The sequence below is a fragment of the Mastigoproctus giganteus genome, chromosome 13, assembly GCF_048544385.1.
Source record: "Mastigoproctus giganteus isolate SK-2022 chromosome 13, ASM4854438v1, whole genome shotgun sequence".
Lineage (NCBI taxonomy): Eukaryota > Metazoa > Arthropoda > Arachnida > Uropygi > Thelyphonidae > Mastigoproctus > Mastigoproctus giganteus.
Window position 1 is genome coordinate 113,120,415 of NC_143587.1, and position 19,716 is coordinate 113,140,130.

Sequence of the window (19,716 nt, forward strand, 5' to 3'; positions counted from 1 at the left end):
AGTCTCGGGGAAGAGCATCCCGCTCGTGAGCCATGCATTGGAAGCAATTTTACCTACGTGATCTTGATGGAGATCATTGTAGTGCCTGCCATGGAGTGTCTTCTCTGCCCATCTTTCTAGCTTCGTTTGTACCTCCTGGTTGGGAGGGGACTCCTTGCTTAGAATGAGTGGGATATACTGCTTGTCGATCTTCCTGATGGCCTGGTGGAGTGCTGCTGTGTGTTTCTGGAAGTAATCCTTCAGGTTAACTATTGCTATCTTCTGTTGCTCAATGAGGTCTATCAGGCCCCTTCCTCCTTCTTCCTGGGCAATTGTCAGTCTCTCCACGGCAGATTTTGGGTGGTGTTGGCTGTCCTTGTCTTTCTCATGATATCCTCCAGCTCGGTGTTAGTCCAATCTATGACCCCGAAGTAGTACATTAGCACTGGGACTGCATAGGTGTTTATGGCTTTAACTGTGTTCCCTCCATTGAGCTTTGCTTTCAACAGGCTTCTGAGTCTCTGATGGTATTTTTCGATCAGGCAGGCCTTAATTTCCTTGTGCTGTAACTGCTGAGCCTGCATCATCCCCAAGTATTTGTATGCCTCTTCCTCTGCCATGGCTTCGATCTCTTTACCACTCTGCAGCTGGTAGTTTCGGTTGACTAATTTTCCCTGACACAATCTGTGGGTCTTGCATTTGTCTAGACCAATTTCCATCCTAATATCATTGCTGAATTCTTCGGTGATCTGGAGTAGTTGCTGAAGGTGCTTCTCGGGTTCCCACGTAGAGCTTGATGTCATCCATGTACATCAGGTGGGTGGGGTGTACAGGTTCTTCCTTCCTTCTTTGAGGTTATATCCGTACTTGCTACTGTTGAGCATGGTAGATAGCGGGTTAAGTGGTAGACAGAACCACAATGGGCTCAGGGCATCTCCCTGAAAGATCCCTCTCCTGATGGAGATTGGCCTAGTTGTGATGTTTTTGACCTTAATGGTGGCACTCCATTTCGGCATCGTTTCTCCTAGAAGTGTGTCACTATCGGATTGACTTTGCAGATGGTCAACGCCTCTATCAGCCAGGTGTGAGGCACGGAGTCAAAGGCCTTGCGGTAATCGATGTAGGGTGTGTACATGTTGAGGCACTTCTTGTAGGCTTGCTCCATAACCACGGCATCAATAGTTAATTGCTCCTTGCATCCTTTGCTCAGTTGCTTGCATCCTTTCTGCTGTTCGGCCATTATGTTCTGGTTCTCCATGTGGCCTGATATCTTCCTGGTTATGCAGCTGGTCAGGACTTGTATGTTGTTGGAAGGCAGGTGATTGGCCTATATTTCGCAGGGTTTCTTGTATCTTCGTCTTTAGGCTTCAGATATGTGATTCCTTGAGTGAGAAACTTTGGGATTGTCTCTAGGTGCCTTATCATTTGGGTGAACTGCTCTGCCAGGTGCTTGTGTGTGTGCAAGTGAGCTTCATGTACCAGTAGTTGTGGACGTTATCTATTCCTGGAGTTTTCCAGTTGTGAGAGTGCTTGATCGTCTGTTTTACTTCTTCCCGGATCTCCCACCCTCTCATTTCTTGTACGTCCTTGGTTTTCTTGCATTCTAGTTCTATCCAGGTGGCTCGGCTGTTATGTCTTACTTCCCTGCTCCATATGTTTCCCCAGAACTCCTCAATCATCTTCTTCTTGGGTGGTCCGTTCCCTTCTTTCCCGTCTTTTTCGAGATTCCCGTTTGGTCCTCTTTGGTCCTCATAAAAGATTCAGTTGTTTATTTTCCTCCGGGAGCTCTCTTTGTATCGGCGTAGTCTCTTGCTGAGTACAAGGAGGTTCTGCTTCAATGTGTCCAAGTACTCTCCTATTCTCTGATTTTTTGTCTCATGTTTGCTATGGACGCTGTCTTTCTTGAGGATGCTCTTCACTTTTCCAATTAATTTCTTACTCCTATTGCCCAGTGGTACTGAGTCAACTGGCCTATCTTGACTCTTAATTCTTCTATCTTCTGCTGAAGTCTTCTTTCCCAAGCTGGTGGTTTCTTCTGTTTTTGGTTCTTCTGCTGCTGGTCTTTCGTTTCTCTTCCATTAATCCTCATGGCTGCTAACACAGCACAATACACAGCTGTGTGGATGGCCTCCAGTGCTGCACCATTGCTGTCAAAGTAATGCGGTATTATGTGCCAATTCGGGTGGTCTGTGACTCTCCACAAGATTCTATTAGGCCTCTGCTTCAGTATCATGTGTCTTTGTGGGGTCCATTCCTTCGAATTCCGTTAGGGCCTTCTTCCACTCATCCTCTATTCTTGATATCATGACCTTGTCTATTTCCACTTCAGCTTCTGTGGGTTGTATTTATTTTTTCTCTTCCTCCTCTGGTTCGGTGGTGGTATGTTCTTCCTCCTCTGGTTCCATATTCTTTATCCTTTGTAGTTGGTCGCTCATGTCCTGCTTGATTTTTTCCAAGATTGCAGGAGCTATCAGGTTCTTCATGACTTCTGGTCTGCTATTCGCTGACCTGGATATCCAGGAATCATTCCAGCCACTTGGTCTCGCCCTGTAAGTTGTCATATCGGTCTCCAGCTTCGATATTTTGTAGTATGCCTGCATGATGTATGTATTCATTTCGATGCTCCACTTCGTGCATTGGCATTTTCTCCCTTCCTGGGTGGTCACTAGCACAGTTGTGCAGGAAGGCAGGTGATTGGCCTTCCAGTTGGTGGGACTAGACGGTCTTGCCCTCGGAAGACTGAGGAAGACAGTGTAGCTGATTATTATTATAATTATTGTTGTTGCTCTTATATTATTATTCCTCTTATATTATATATTATTTCTGGGGGATTCCACTCTGTGACGGGTACTGCTACCAAGTACACAGGGTGGTTGTAATGTCTGGTGTTACTGTCAGTCGAGAAAATCTGTGACTATCCTACAGGTGTTCAGGATTGCGAGTTCCTTGTAGGTGTTCTCTGGGAGACCTATTGCTGCTAGGCTGCTATATAGAGTCTTTGGTACCATACCGGTTGTTGACACGATGATTGGGACGGTTGATACTTCTTGCATATGCCACATCTCCTTGATCTCATGTCTCAGGTTCATGTACTTCCTCATTTTTTCCTCATGGGTTTTCTGGACATTGCTAGTGTTCGGCATCGCTATGTCGATCAGGTGGGTAGCCTTTTCCATCTTGTCCACAAGAGTTATGTCCGGTCTGTTGTGCGGGATGGTCTTATCCGTTATTATGGCGTGGTCCCAGTACAGCTTGTGGGTTTGGGTCTCTAGTACTGCCTGGGGTTCGTACTTGTAGTATGGTACACTTTCTTTGGTCAACTGGTATTTCCTCGCTAGCTTCTGATGTATTATCCTGGCTACCTGGTCGTGTCTATGAGTGTACTCAGTCTGGGTGATCACCTTGCACCCCGCGGTGATGTGTTGGATCGTGTCTGAGGCTAGGTGGCATCGTCGACATGTGTCATCTGACATTCCGGGCTCCTTTGAGATGTATTTTCTATAGTTTCAGGATGGCCAGCATGAATCCTCCAATCTCGGGGAAGAATGTCCCACTTGTGAGCCAGGTATTGGAAGCAATATTATCGATGTGATCTTGATGGAGGTCACTGTAGTGTCTGCCATGGAGTGTCTTCTTTGCCCATCTTTCTATCTTCGTTTCTTGTACTGGTCTTGGATGTCCAGCACGAATCCTTCAATCTCAGGGAAGAACGTCCCGCTTGTGAGCCAGGTATTGGAAGCAATATTATCGATGTGATCTTGATGGAGGTCATTGTAGTGTCTGCCATGGAGTGTCTTCTTTGCCCATCTTTCTATCTTCGTTTCTTGTACCGTTTGGGTGGGAGGGGTTTCCTCGTTTAGGTTGAGTGTGGTATACCACTTATTTATCTTCCTTATGGCCTGGTGGAGTGGTGCTGTGTTGTTATCAAAGTAATCTTTCAGGTTAACTATCGCTGTTTTCTGTTGTTCTGTCAGGTCTATCAGGCCCCTTCCTCTCTCTTTCCGAGGTATTATTATTCTCTCCACTGCTGACTTCGGGTGGTGTTTGCGACTCTTGGTCATCATTGTCCTTGTATTTTGCATGTTATTTTCTAGCTATTATTATTATTATTATTATTATTATTAGCCATATAGTGCAAGGAAGCTTAAGGCTTATGCTAAACCAGCCAAAATTTCTGAGTTACCCAGAGAACACAGACAGACAGAGAGAGAGAGAGAGAGAGAGAGAGAGAGAGAGAGAGAGAGAGAGAGAGAAATAAGAATCAGAAGTAGCAGAATCATCAAGAAAGAGAAGAATGATGATATTCAGCTCAGGACCCTGGATATGCCAAGCCCATACTCACCAGATGCAACCCCTGGGTTGGAATTTCTCCCCAGATGTAGGAACAGTATTCTAAAATTACTGTTTCAAATCAAGTTTAAAGGCTTTTCAAGAAAATATTTACTTTATCATTATTTTAAAGGGTCGTTCAAATATAAATGAGAATTATTTTATAAAATTTTATTGCCACAAATTATCAATAACACAACATAGTTACTTCCCAAGATAACATACTCTTTACAAATCTCTCCCTTCTGTCATCTTTCTGCTAATTCTGAAATTCCCTCTTGAAGCTTTGTGAGTGTTGTCAGAACCAAAATTGTGGGGCTTTGATGACATCCTCATTATTGGAAAATTTTTTACCCTAAGAAGTATTTTAATGGTTAAAACAAATGACAGTTAGAAGCTGCTCAGTCTGGGTGATCACCTTGCACCCCCCCGGTGATGTGTTGGATTGTTTCTGAGGTCAGGTGGCATAGCTTTGCATTATGTCTCACTTTATAATAAAAAAATCGATGAAGTTGACGTGTTTTGCATCCTGGATTAGCCATTAACTTGCCCACAGAGGAAAAATCGGGCAAGGAGTTCTCGCTGTATTTTCAAGATCTTCACTAAAAGCTTTGCACTACACATGCACTTGTGATTATGATAAACATTTGTCGTCACAACAAACTTTCAGCTAAGCTTGATAAAAATTCCTTACAGTTTCATGTTTTTGCTCGAAAAATGAATAAATAACTTTATGACAATACTCTGCCCAACAAAACTTGATACTTCCTTTTCAGAAATAACGTTTGAGTACTGTTTAAATTAGTCTTACCTACTGTAGTTAATGGTTACTCCTCCATTCTAAAAATTTTGTGGGATTTTTTTTTTCACACCATAGCTAAGGTAGTCAGTCCCAGTGAGGCTGCACAGTTATAGTTTAATGTCACACACAACAAGCAAACCATAAAATATAGCAATTTGCAATAACAATGCATTGATGCCTCAATGTATATAGTTAGTTACCTTAGTAGAAAATCAAAATTAACCAGTCCCTCCACCCAATGATGTCACTATTGCTACTTTGTATCCCCATGTTTCTTAATAAACCAGTAATGTCAGGAAGAAAGGAAAAAACAAATTGTCATTTATATTTGAACCATCCTCATAAATATAGCAACATATCCAAACAAATATTGTTATTAACAGGAGTCAGTGCAGATGGATAAATATAGTATCTGACCACATTTCATATTGTCACAGTGCAATCTAATGTTACACATAGACGATAACTCAAAAACTGTAAGTATCAATAAATTTTTATTTTTTATTTAATTTATTTATTTTTTACTTCCTAAAGATTTCTCAATGGGATAAACTAGAGGTACTTTCATTTTTGCATCAGAACTATTGTTAATTTTATTATATTATGTTAGTTTAGCACCTGACTATACTGCACGTGTAGTGCTGACTCACTTGCCAGCTAAAAAAAATTGCTCACCTCTGATTTCAAATGTGCCGATTCATGAAAGACCCACTATAACTTCTTGGCGACTGCTTCACAATGATGCCATTTATCAAAGGAAGATTATCACTCTCAAAAAGGCTTGTCCAGTCCACAGTAACATCTATCAGGAAATTCGGCACAGAAAAGTGTATATGAGTACAGTTCTGTTGAGCTCAAGGTCTTTTCTTCAAGAAAGGTTTTTACACACATAGTTACAGAAAATATAATATTCATCCATTCTATTATTTCTAATTCGACTGATTAGAAACAATAGAAACTATTATTTCTAATCAGTCAAACTTAACTTTGTCTTGTAAGCAATCAGGTGTGAAGTAGAGCAACTGGTACAGACTCTTCATCTCCTGAACTGACACTCGCCCCTCCCCCAGTTGTAAAATAGTAGTAGAATTTTCTACATCAGTTATAGATGGGAACACAGGATAAAGTTAATTTTGTTATACCCTACATAGTGGATTATGTTGTCCCTCCTACAAAGTCTGGATTTCAGTTGTTTAGTGCGCATGCTGTAATCACTTTCTTATTTTCCAGGATGAAAGTCCAAGTTTCGGGGGGAACGGTGAACCACACAACTTCGACTGAGACTGACTAACTTGGTCAGGCTATGGAAGAAAAGTCATAAAAGTTCTGCCCATAAAAACCAACCAAACCTTTTTCTGCACAGTGTAATGTTATCCACTTCTCTATCTGAAAAGGCCTCTTTCCAGTACAAATAAAAGCACAGAAAAGCAATTTACTTGAGTATAGCAATACAGTAGTCAATATAATAATAACCTGGCACCTCCGTAGCCAAGTGGGCAGGAGCAGTAGTGCGTAGCACACGCTTCTTGATTAGACCAGGGTTCGAGCCAGTGACCACCAAATACAGAGGATGCAGAAAGGTCAGGGAATGACCTCCGCATATCCCCGGAGCAATATGGCCTTAGTTGCTAATGCTCCTAAAAACAAAAAATTAAAAAAAATAATAATAATAAAAATATAATAATAACCAATTAATTATTTATGTAGGTAGACAGAAAACTGGCTAAGAAAATTTTCACATTTCACTGAGGAATACTACAGTGAGTAATGCAAGTAGAGAATATTCTCCAAAACAAATTTCTCAAGAATTATCCATAATTAGGTATTGTTGATTGATTGAAAAAAAAATAATAATAAATACAACTTTTCTTTTAAAACATACATTTTAAATTATAAATCCATTTATTAATTGGAGCAACAGAATACACAGTTCATTACTTTTATTTATTATTATACTTCTAGCAATTTGCATTTCAGTGGTGGAACCTTTGGTCTCAATATATAACAAAAATGAAAATTAAATAAAACATATATAAAAAAAATGTTTTTGTTTATACTCTGGCATGACCACCAGATCAGTGGAGTTTACAATAAATTATCAATACAAACATTAATCATATTTAGCAGTCACGGGCTTGAACCCCGGACCACTCAAAGAGTATGTGATATTGATCACTCAGCTACGTTACTACGGTACAGCCAAGAAGGAAAAGAACATTGTGTCTGTAGAAGAGAGTTCACAGGGCGTTTTCAGGATTGCTAACCCTACACCTTCGCATGAGATAAACTACATTCCCAAGTGAAAAGATTTTTAAATCATTGCTGATCATTGACAGGATCTGAACCAACCAGGAACTTTCCATATTTTCCCACTTAGCAGTTAAAAAAAAGGTATATAAAGTAAATAGAAACATTTTAAGCCTTGTTTAAGTAATTTAATAAATAAATTCTCTTTATACCCTGGACAGTCACATAGCAGAAATTAAAATTACACTGATTCTGAAGAATTTTACACTATTTTGTGGGATCATGTGTTCAAAAACTTAGTCTACATAACTTTGCACTTTCACTTGCGTACAATTGTTCCTGACTTTATCTACATAACTAGTTGATAAGTTGGTTGGTTGCTATGAGGATTTTTTGGCACAAGGTCAAGATGTGCCTATCCAAGAGTTGCCAATAAAACAGGACATAATGAAATGTTTTACTTTTCTCTCATTAATATTTAAAAATGCATATTTATTAGATACCCTTTCTCTTCCTTAAAAAATAAATTTTAATATGAGATTGTATATAAAGTTTTAATACATAATCTATATATTAAATTTTAATGTGCAATCTTGCATATAAAAAGAGTGCAAAAATTTGTAAACTTAAGTTTAATATAATCTGGCATATTGATAATTATGGATGAGAACACAAAATTTTTAAATTTTGTGTTCTCAAAATTTTAAAATTTTGTTTTTAAAATTAGTGAGAATACTAATTTTAAAAACAAAATTTGTTTTTAAAATTAGTTTAATGAGTGTTGCTGGAAGGTCTTCAACTTCCTAGTTCTGAAGAGTTGAAACGGTGATCTTTCCCATTAGCCTAATTCACCTGTGAAGTGCTAAAAAAAAGGGTAAACAACTTATACACAGTCTTAATCTATAACACAATCAGAACTACAATAGTTATAATATTAGTGAATAAATTATTCACTAAAATAATTTTAGTGAATGACAGTTTTGGCTGTAATAATTTAAATGAATGGGAGGATTTTTATGTTATGCAAGAATTTCTTGGAATTATTTCATTTTCAATTATTTAATTTTTATGAGACACAGCACATTGGTTCATCAAAAGCATATTTCATCTACTAAATAGGCTTAAAGATAAAATACAAAGAATAAAATATACCTGTACAAGGGCAGCCATAGTAAAAAACAAGGCCATCAAGAAGTTGACACATCGCCATAGAAATACAGATTTTACACAATGTGTATTCTGTTCACAGGATTCTCCATTTCTTGAAGAATTGCTAGAAAAACAATGTTTATTATTCCATTTAAAATTTTTATGTTTATCCTTTCATTTTACATTTAAGTATTAAATGCATTTTGACAGCTTTTTATTGGTTACTTTTTAAAGGAGTAAATAAATACAAATAGAAATCAAATATGAATAGAATTACTGTTATGAAATAATTTACTTGAAATAGTAAAGATAAAAGTGCATTAGATTTCAAGAGCATTAGCAGATAGTAATAATTCATGATTTATAACAAAATAAGTCAACCCAATTAACATGAAAATTTATTAAAAAGATTCGTAATTTATTCTAAGCATTAAAATTTTGAAATAAATCAAAGTGCCTGTCCAAAATTTATAATAATATTTCTGCAGGGGAAGGAATGCTATGAAATTGGAACTGTACTCAGAAACATCCCAGGGTACAAGGGAATGTATTTTGAAAAAACTGGTAGCTATCGGCATTTTCTTTTTTTTTTTTTAATTAATGCAAAACACTTTCATTTATGCTGATTTTTGAGGGGTTTGGAATGAGAACTGTGAAATCATAACAAGACCTGAAATTTTCCAAAGGACACTAATAGAAAGCAGGTTGAAAATTTCCCCTTTATCCAACTTTTTGTTCTTGCGTAATAAGTGAAATATACTTACCATTTAGTTATGACAATAGATTTGTGGTCAGAATGGAGGGTAGAGGGGCTGTGATTGATCTTAAAAGCTTTCCAGGGGCCAATGAAAGATATGCTGAAAATGTGATATTGATTAAAATTTTTTTTATTAAGTAATGTAAACTTCTGATAACATACTTCCATTATGAGTTGGGTAAGGTATGCAGTGAGTTACGCTTCAGGCACATGCTATTTTTTTCCTAAAATCAATTCATTTTCTTTTCTTCTGCGATTAGCTGAAGTGAAAAGTGAATATAGTTATCTTCTTATAAATTAATAAATTAATTACTAAGATTATAAATTTATTAAACTCTACAGCAGTGGTTTTAGACCTTTTTTTATAATGGCACCCTTAAGTAATTTATTTTATTTTGTGGCAACCCTACTCAGTTTTCTACCTGTCAGATCCGATTCTCTCTCTCTCTTTCTCTGTGTATATATATATATATATAAATACATAATATTAAAAAAATATGTTATATGATAGTTATTATAATAATAATAATTATATAATTTTGTTTATATAATTATAAATTAAATTACAATTCAGAATACAAATTATATATACTTATATAATAATTTATTCTTTATATAGAAGTACTAAATAAAGATCAATTATAGATCACCACAAAATTAAAAAGATACTGTACACCTTTTTATAATGATATAAATTAAAAATATAATAAATTTAAGTAACTTAAACCCAAATTACGTGGCACCTCTGGTTGAAAACCACTGCTCTAGGTTTACCTTCTCTAAATTTAGCCATTTAGTTTAATTCCATCCGTATAATATTTATTATTCTTCATTAGTTAACACTGAAAACAGAATTTTAATTTTTAAGTTTTTTTTTCTCTCTGTATACTAGATATATATATCTTCACAAGCAACACCACATTCACAAGTGTTACATAATACATGCAAAGTGCACACATACTGCCTAAAGCTAACAATACAGCATTAATCAATGAAATTCTTTATCCATACACATTTTATGGAAAAAAATAAATAATACTTGCAGGATTTCTATTTGTCCACTTTTATTGAAATTTAGGATGGCTCAACAAATCTTTCTATATGAGCCAAATATAAAATTTCATGAAAATCCATCTACTGAGAATTGAGTTGTTATATGCGAATGGACAGACATGATGAAGACAATATGCTAAAAACATATGCTAAACATATGTTAAAGTGCCTAAAAATGTTGATGTTTATATTTAATTGTTTCTTATATATCTATTTTGCATGCTGAATCCAACAGAGATTTTGTCTCTAGTGTCAATATTTTGGTGGCAATTGAAGGTTTTGTGCTATTGCAAAATTTATATGTATTCATGTCAGTAGTGTGATAAACAATATAAGAGCTTGTAATATTCAAGCATGTGTGTGTGTGTGTGTGTGTGTGTGTGTGTACAAGTTGTGGCAATAAAGTACCTGGACTGGTGCTGTTACAGTCATGTTCAATGAGTTTGAAAATAAATAGACGTGGTAAGTTGTAGTTAAAACTTTCTCCAGCAGATGGTGGTACAGAGATTGTCCAATAAGCTAACAGGTTGCAAGTAACAACCAGTTTCGTTAGCAGTGTTAATGTTCTCTGTCATGATTTTCCAATGGAGCAAAGAACAAACATCAAATTTTGTTTTAAACTGGGGAAATCTGCAAAAGAACGATATACAATGTTAAAAACTGCTATGGTGATGAAACATTAAGTTGCACCAGTGTGTTTGAATGATATAAGCAGTTCAAAGACATGAGAATGTTCGCAATCCCAAGAAGTTCGCAATCCCAAGAAGAATGTTCCCAAGAAGTGGGCATCCATCAACTTCTCAATATGAGAACAGAATTACATAAGTTCTGGAAATTGTGTCAAGAGATCGTCGTTTGACCCACAGAATGATGGCTGATGAGCTGGGTATGAATAAGGAGAAAATTTGTTAAATTCTGCATGAAGATCTAGGAAAAAGGAAGGTCTGTGAAAAATTTGTGCTGCATAGCCTCATGGATGAACAGAAGCAACAAAGACTGTCACATGAAAAGACTGACTCGTCAAGACAATCCTAATTTCCTCAACTATATTGTCAATGGAGATGAGTGTTGGGTGTTTTAGTACGAACCAGAGACGAAGCATCAGAGCATACAGTGGACTACAATATCATCGCCAACACTCAAAAGGTTTTTTTTACAGAAGTCCAAGATCAAGTGATGCTGATCATGTTTTTCAACAAATGATGTGATTCATAAGTAATCTGTACCTGAAGGAGAGAGAGAGCCAATGCTGCATTCTAGGTGCAGGTGCTTCAAAGATTACTGAAGCACATTTACCAAGTGAGGCTGAATTTCAAGAGAAAGGCAGATAGTTCTTGTTGCACAACAATGTACAGCCCATTACACCCGTGTCATGAAGCCATTTCTGACAAAACATGGCATTGTACAGATTAACCAACCATCCTACTCTCCTGATCTAGCGCCTGCAGAATTGTTCCTCTTTCCTAACCTGAAAGCTGCCCCCAAAGAGATATGTTGTGGTCATAAAGAAAAACATAACTTCTGAACTGAACATCATCTCTTTGGATGCTTTTGCTGACTCTTTTCAAGAACTTTCAGAATGGTGTAATAAGTACATTCAATCAGGTGGTGATTACTTTGAATAAAAATAAAACCATTTTTGAGCTCCTTAACTTTGTGTTCTTTTTATTGTATCAGTCTCGGAACTTTATTGCTACACCTCTTCCAGTTTACTATAACTACTAAACGAAGGTACATTATCTCTAGATTCATTCTATTGATGTTTGTGAATATTTTATACGTCCGAAGCATGTAAAGCATAAAATCTTTGGTGGCAGCAAATTTAGCAGTCCGCATGAAGTCTACTTTGGAATACCTATGAGTAACCTTAACAAGTTGTGGGCCCCTTATTCTGCTGTGGTAGTTAGAGGTCAACATTAGAGGGATGGTTTAATGGTAGTTGCGAGTGTATGCTTTTTCCTATAGCTCAAATATGGAAAGAGTCCACAAACCATCATGGCGACTGCTACTTTAGAATGGTAGATATATCAAAGTTTAAAGAGTCTGTGGATTTAAAAGCTGTAGTGTATTCCAAAGTACTATCCTCTATTGCTCATCCACATAATGAAGACCAGCCAATTCCCACTCCACTTTCCAGAGAAAGAATCTTCATAACTGGATGATGGATCTGATAAACAGGATATTATATCTCAAAACAGGAGATTATACCTCAAAACAGGAGATTATACCTCAAAAGCCTGCTCAAGTAAAGAAACATTACCTTAATTAGTAAGAATTGAAAGACTTGGTGAGGGACATGGGTCTAACTAAATCCACTGCAGAGCTCCTGATATCTTGCTTAAAAGAATGAAATCTACTGGACCCCAGCTGCAAGGCTTCAACATACAGAAAAAGACATGTGAGTTATGCAGTCTTTACACTGTTTCAGAATCCATGTGGTACTGTTCTGATTTCATCAGTCTTTATGAAGAAACTGATATTAAGTCACAATCCATAAGACTAGCATCTCCTCATAGACAGTTCAAGTAAAAGATTGAAAGTGGTGTTGCTTCATAACAGGGGTTATGCACCCATCTATTACTGTTACATATTCTGTTCATATTAACAAAGACTACAGTAATGTGAAAGTGTTAGAAAAGATGAATTATGACCAGTATAAATGAAATGTCTGTTGAGAATTCAAGATGCTAGGGTTCCTTCTGTTTTTGCAAGGTGGTCCCTTGCTTTCTATATAGGAGAGGAAAATGGTCTGCCAAATTGGGCTGCAGCCTGGTGCACAGAATGTAGTAAATAATCCATTGGTTCCAAGAAATAAAGTGTTGCTTCCAACACAACATATCAAACAGGGACTAGTCAAACAATTTATTAAAGCACTGGCTCTCCATGTTACACCTTCAGGCATATACAATCTGTGTTTCCAAAACTGTCTGATGCAAAAGTGGAAAGCAACAAATTTATTGATCCCAAGTTAAGCAGATGTGGGCTTCACAAAAAACTAAAAGACAAAATTCCTGGCAATCGGAGAGAGAGATTCCACCAGGTTCTTCATTCAGGATGATCACACTGACCACAAAAAAAGAAAGATGTTCATATGTACATTTTTAAAGATTTTTTTTAAAATTAACCCGAGGAGGGCTTCTACTTTTTGATTTGCGAATTTTTGATGTGAAAACATCTTTGGCAGTGCCTACTAAATTTCAGACTGAAGTAAAACCAATTTGTCATGATTTGTGATAGGAAATGATGTCATTTAACATCACTTCTGGTTTTCGACAATGAGTGTTGCAAAATCTTAACTGAATTCCAAGGGGATAAGAGAGGTGTCGATAAGAGTTGCCAATGACGTCCCTTAATGTCACATCCGGTTTGTCGATTTTAATGGTAAACCGGAAATGACAATTTTGCAAAGCGTCATTTCCGTGTCACAAAATCACGTGTCAACACAATTTTGTCAATTTGAAGCACCATTTATGCGACAAAACATGTATGGTGCTTCAAATCGGCATTTCTGTTATTTAACCTGCTTTATTTTAGGGAGCTTCAAACTCACAAGGGCTGCAGCCCTTGTGAGTTTGAAGCTCCCTAAAGCCTCACTAGCGGAGACAGACACTAACTTGTCGATCACTGCAATGGCATCTTCTTTGTTCTCGCCCAAAAGATCTTTGGGAGACTTATTTAGCCACAGAAAAATTATTTACAGTAAAATGTGCATGTATGGACTACCGCAATGTTGAAATTCTATGCACTTTAAAAAGTTAACCATGTAAAATTTACCAAATGGGCTATAACTTTTAGACTGCAATATGTTCATAATTACATCCACAATCTTCTTTGAAGTATATTGCACAAGTTACAGCATCTTCATTCACTAGTGTCAAAATTGACTTCTGCATGAAGTCAATTTCACTTGCATCATCCTCACTAATATCACTCCCCTTATTCTGTAACTTCTACAATAGCTGAAGCAAGCGTGGCCAACCGATTTCATTGGAACTCAGAGTGAAGAACATTGTGGGTTTACCAAGCTGTTTAATCATAGCGAATAGATCGTGCTTACTTTGAGCCCAGTAGTAGGTCGAATTTGGAATTGTCCTTAGGAAGGCCAAATTGTTTCTATACAGCTGTGTATTCTTTAGATTGAACTTGCTCACGGGTCAGTTTTGTATCTTTACCTATGTATTTGAAAGCCACCATCAAAGTCTCTCATTCTCAATATCTTAATTGCTACATAAAGGAAATCATCATTCTTCTCCTTCTTGGTGATTCCCTTCTACTTCTGACACACACACTCTCTCTCTCTCTCTCTCTCTCTCTCTCTCTCTCTCTCTCTCTCTCTCTCTTTCTCTCTCAGGGTAATTCAGAATTTTTTTTTTAGCTGGTGCAGCATAAGCCTCAGGCTTCCTTGCACCATATGGCTAATAATAATATATATAATGATATGAAGTAACACTGTGATGGTCAGATTGTTTGAGCTCACTCATTGCCATCATGAATGGAGTCGTACATAAATTTTCTCTGAATGTTCTGAATTGTCCAAGATAAATGCTGGGAAAGGACAGTTCCTCTGTGTGCTTGTCAAACAGAGCGCTGCGGTACATTAGTTTCTCCTGGGTGATTCTAAGATATTTATCGTTGCTCTACAACAATGTTTGCTGTTGGGCGATGAGACGTTCCTCAATTGGAACCGCTTTGCTTATGTCATCTTTAGCCAAATTAATTTTCATGTGGCTGTCAACAAAGAATGACTGATCTATCATGATTTGATACAATCAATAGAGAGGCATGTCAACCAAATACTGAAACCACACTTTAATCACTCACTTTCTTACTAACCTGATCAAATAGCTGGACTTGTGTATTTTCTTGCATTTTATATGCACAAATAAGGTGCCCGAGACAGGCATATGGGCAATACGGCATTCTGGGCCAAGTGATCAATGTGCCTGTTTCAATAAATCTCCTTTGGCAAGCAATGGACCATCATGTTTGAAACAGGCACATTGATCACTTGGCCCAGAATAACGTATTATCTGTATGTACGTCTCAGGCGCCTTATTTGCATGAACGGTAAGCGAGGAGAAATAGGCCTCTCTGTCACTAAATCCAACTTTGGTAAATGTGATGGAATTTCTGGGTAGACCAAGCCATTCGACTTAGATAGCACTTGAATGGTGCTGTTCTTAAGTGATCATCTGCAGCTTTACACACAAGGATCCCATCAAAGTCAACATCAATGATGCATCTTAATAGCTTGGACTTTGAATTCAAATTCAAACCATAGACAATCGCAAATGTAGCATACAGAACAGAAATCATTTTTCATAAATATCCTTTCAAACTCTTGATGTGCGTTCTTATGTAAATAGTAGTCAGTGTAAAGAAATGGAGCTTGATCATTTAAACTCATTTGCTCCGCAATTGGAGAAATGTTCCACTGTACATTATTGTTAGATGGAGTGGCACTGCTGGTGAAGACACTGCTAAATCCAATGCTTGATTTTCTGTTTGTCTTTTATGCAATCTTGATTATCTTTGTTGTTCTCGCACACTCATTGCTACCTCCATCTTTATTTTGTTAGGTTGGCTTGCTCGATACTCTCGACAATGCTCTACATTTGACTTCAGCATCATTGAACTCAAAAGCAATAGCAGTGTGGCATTCAGTCCCTTTCACTGCTCAGAAAATTATTGATGTGAAAACATCTATAGTGGCACGTAACAAAATTGCAGACTGCAACAATACAAATACTTGTATTGTTGCAATCATACTATTCAACAAATGGCTACAATCAAATGGGTAATTAGGCTATTGGCTTGGATTTCTCTAACCTCTTCCAAACGTTGAATCAGTAGAGTAAGTAGCAGCATGTACAAAAAACATTACATCATTCCTGACTGGTTCTAGCTGTTCAATTTTAAAATGGTTCTAATTTTTGTAAAAGATGTTTTCACATAAAACATCTTTTGTGAATACAGGTTATACACATGCAGGGCTGCCGCATGCAGGTGTTCAGGGTGTGTCCCACACGTGGGTGACATTTGGGTTCGATTAATTGAATATTAAAATTAAAAAAAAAAAAAAAAAAAGCCTATATTATTATTTTTTTCCACAGAAATGCTCAAATTCTGTAACAGTATCCCTTGTGTTATGCTAAATGACAAACAAAAGGTTGCATGATGGACATGAACTGATAAAAACAATTGCAATTAGAAGGAAAAAGTCAAAAGAAATTATTTGATATACTCGAAATCGCTAAATTCTGTTTTGTGCTACTATTGTAGGCTATTTGATAATCAAAAATCACAGCTTAGCGGTGAATATGGCTTTAATGATTGGCAACATTTATCACATATATTAAGAAGCCATCAGAGGAGTGCTGTCCATATTAAAAACAGAACAAAGTATTGTGAACTCAAACTGTCTTTAAGTAATAAATGTACGATTGACGTAATAGAACAGAGACTGTACAACACCGAGAAAAAATATTGGCAATCAGTTACTGAACATTATCAGGGCAGTGTATTGCTTTTAGAGATTCTTCCAAAAATTTATATCATAAGGACAATGGTAACTTTCTAAAATTAGCAGAAACCATTGTTAAATTTGATTCAATAATGTTGGAACATTTACGTCGCATTCAAACATCCCAAACATATATTGCACATTAATTGGGAGATAATATACAGAATGAAATAATTATATAATTTCCGATGGTATAAAAAAATATTTTAGAAATGGTTAAAAGCACAAATTATTATTCTTTAATTCTTGATACATCTCCAAATATAAGCCTAACAGAATAATTAACTCTTGTTATCAGGTTTGTGTACCTTAATAAAAATAAAAACATTGCAAAAATTCATGAACATTTTTTGGGATTTTGCTCTGTCGACAATACACTGGCCAGGGATTATATACATTTATTTCAAATCATTTAAATTTATTAAATCTTAACATTTCGAATTTACGTGGTCAAGGATACGATAACGGTGCAAATATGCATGGTAGACATAACGGGCTCCAACAAAAATTATTGAAGCAAATTCTAGAGCCTTCTTTATACCACATTCTGCTCACTCTTTAAATTTAGTAGTCAATGATGCAGTGAAAATTTCGTTTGAGATAGTTGATTTTTTTTGTCGTTATACAGGAATTATACAATTATTTTTCCTCATCTACTAAACATTGGGCTACATTAAAATCCCATGTTCAAAATTTAAGCCTAAAATCGCTATCAAATACAAGAAGAGAAAGCCGAATAGAAGCAATAAAGGCTCTCAAAATTAACATTTTGGAAATTTATCAGGCTCTCTTGGATATAACTGAAGATAATACTAAAGATATTGATTTGAGAGCTCAGTTTAATAATCTTATTTCAAATATAACTTCATTTAAATTTCTTTGCCATGATATTTTAAGACAAATTAATGTCATCAGTAAAATCATGCAAAACCTGTCATTTAATATAGAAACTGTTACTGAACACGTTTGAACATCTTGTAAATCATTTAAAAGATTATAGAACAGACCAGAATTTTCAAAATGTTATTAATTCTGAAACACAAATATCGAATATTTTGGATATTGATCCTGTTTTTCCGGAGGTTCAAAAAAGACTAAAGAAAAAAATTGAATATGAAGCAGGGGATAAACCTATAAAAAATGCTGAAGATAATTTTAAAATAGACACTACTCTGCATCTCTTACAGAAAGGCTTATGCTGTCGAAAGGGAATAATGAAGTGTTTAAAATTGTCCATACTATCAATGCATTAAAAGAATGGAATGAGGAAGATATATTAAAACATTGATTAGATTTGCACATGAAATTAAGTGACGTAACCCCAGACTCACATCTGGTGAGTATCGGCTTGGCACACCCAGGGCTGGATATCATCATTCTTCTCTTTCTTGGCGATTCCCTTCTACTTCTGACTCTTGTTTTCTTTCTCTCTCTCTCTCTCTCTCTCTCTCTCTCTCTCTCTCTCTCTCTTGGGGTAATTCAGATTTTTTTTTTTTTTTGTTGTTGTTGGAGGCTCAGGCTTCCTTGCACCATATGGCTAATAATAATAATAATAATATTATTATTATTATTATTATTATCAATTTATTTCTCTGTTGAAGAGACAACCCTGGGACAGCCAATGGCTAGAAGGGTGAGAGTTACATTCTAACGTGTGAAGCGGACCCATGAGCAAAAGGTTACAAAGTTCATGGGACGTGCACCCTGAAAGGTTGAATACAGAATTTTGGAATACATGAGTAATTATGATTTTATAATAGAATATTTACATTTTTGGCATCTTTGAACATCATAGAATATTTAAAATTTTGACATCATCTTAGGTTGGCATCTAGAGTACCGAGAATATATAGTTTTTTGAGCCGAGTGGCTGTGCACTAATTACAGGAGATGATAGGAGTCGGCAAAGACTTGCAATCTGTAGGCTTTTTTGTTACAGAGCTTTTCCAGTTCAATTCTTAGTTTATTGAATAATTCTATTGTGTTTGCTGGAAAAAAGAGACTCAGGCTATCTAGGTTTTTTAAGTTGCTTTGAAGAGGATCTCTTGTTTCAGCAATTCTGGTGGCTTCTCAACGAGAGTGAAATAAGCCGTCAATACTGGAAGCATCTAATCTTCATGTTAGCAGTTGGGCTAATGTGAAAATGTTTCTTGTGTTGATTGTTTATATCTGCTTCCAGGGATAATGTGAAAAAAGCCATTGAGCTTCTTGAAAGGGTCCAAAGATGGGCAACTGGAATGATAGTAAGAAGAAATTGACAAAAGGTAACAATACAAGGAAAGACTTTGATTATGTGGGCTAGAGCTTTCAACAAGGCACCTTATAGGGGAGATAGAGGTTTGTAAGGCTCTGAAAAGGATTTGGAAAATGAATGAACACAGAATTTTGTGAAAAATGTGAAATGTGAAAAATGTGAAAAATGTGAAATGTGAAAAATGGATAATGTGAAAAAAGCCATTGAGCTTCTTGAAAGGGTCCAAAGATGGGCAACTGGAATGATAGTAAGAAGAAATTGACAAAAGGTAACAATACAAGGAAAGACTTTGATTATGTGGGCTAGAGCTTTCAACAAGGCACCTTATAGGGGAGATAGAGGTTTGTAAGGCTCTGAAAAGGATTTGGAAAATGAATGAACACAGAATTTTCACTATTATAAAGAATTCCGGAACTAGGTACCATAAATCCAAATTCCAGGGGAAGAGGTTTAGACTAGATTGCAGGAAGTTTTCTTTTAGCCAGCAAGTTGTTGATTACTTGAACAAGTTGCCTCCACAGGTAGCTGAGGCTTACAGTTTGAAGAAAAGGAAGCACATAATTTGTATTTTCTTATCTACTTTTTTTATTTTTTGGCCAGTGGAGAAAAACCTGGCTTCCTTG

General features: G+C 36.4%; 1 protein-coding gene across 1 annotated transcript in view; it reads right to left on the minus strand.

Annotated features, from left to right (window-relative positions):
• LOC150076371 (transmembrane protein 220-like) overlaps positions 1-19,716 on the minus strand; it is an 81,736-nt gene that overhangs the window by 30,670 nt on the left and 31,350 nt on the right. Inside the window, exon 2 of the mRNA XM_090387336.1 lies at positions 8,510-8,630. Within this exon, the coding sequence (XP_090243462.1) occupies positions 8,510-8,630 (121 nt within the window). The remainder of the gene's footprint in view (positions 1-8,509; positions 8,631-19,716) is intronic.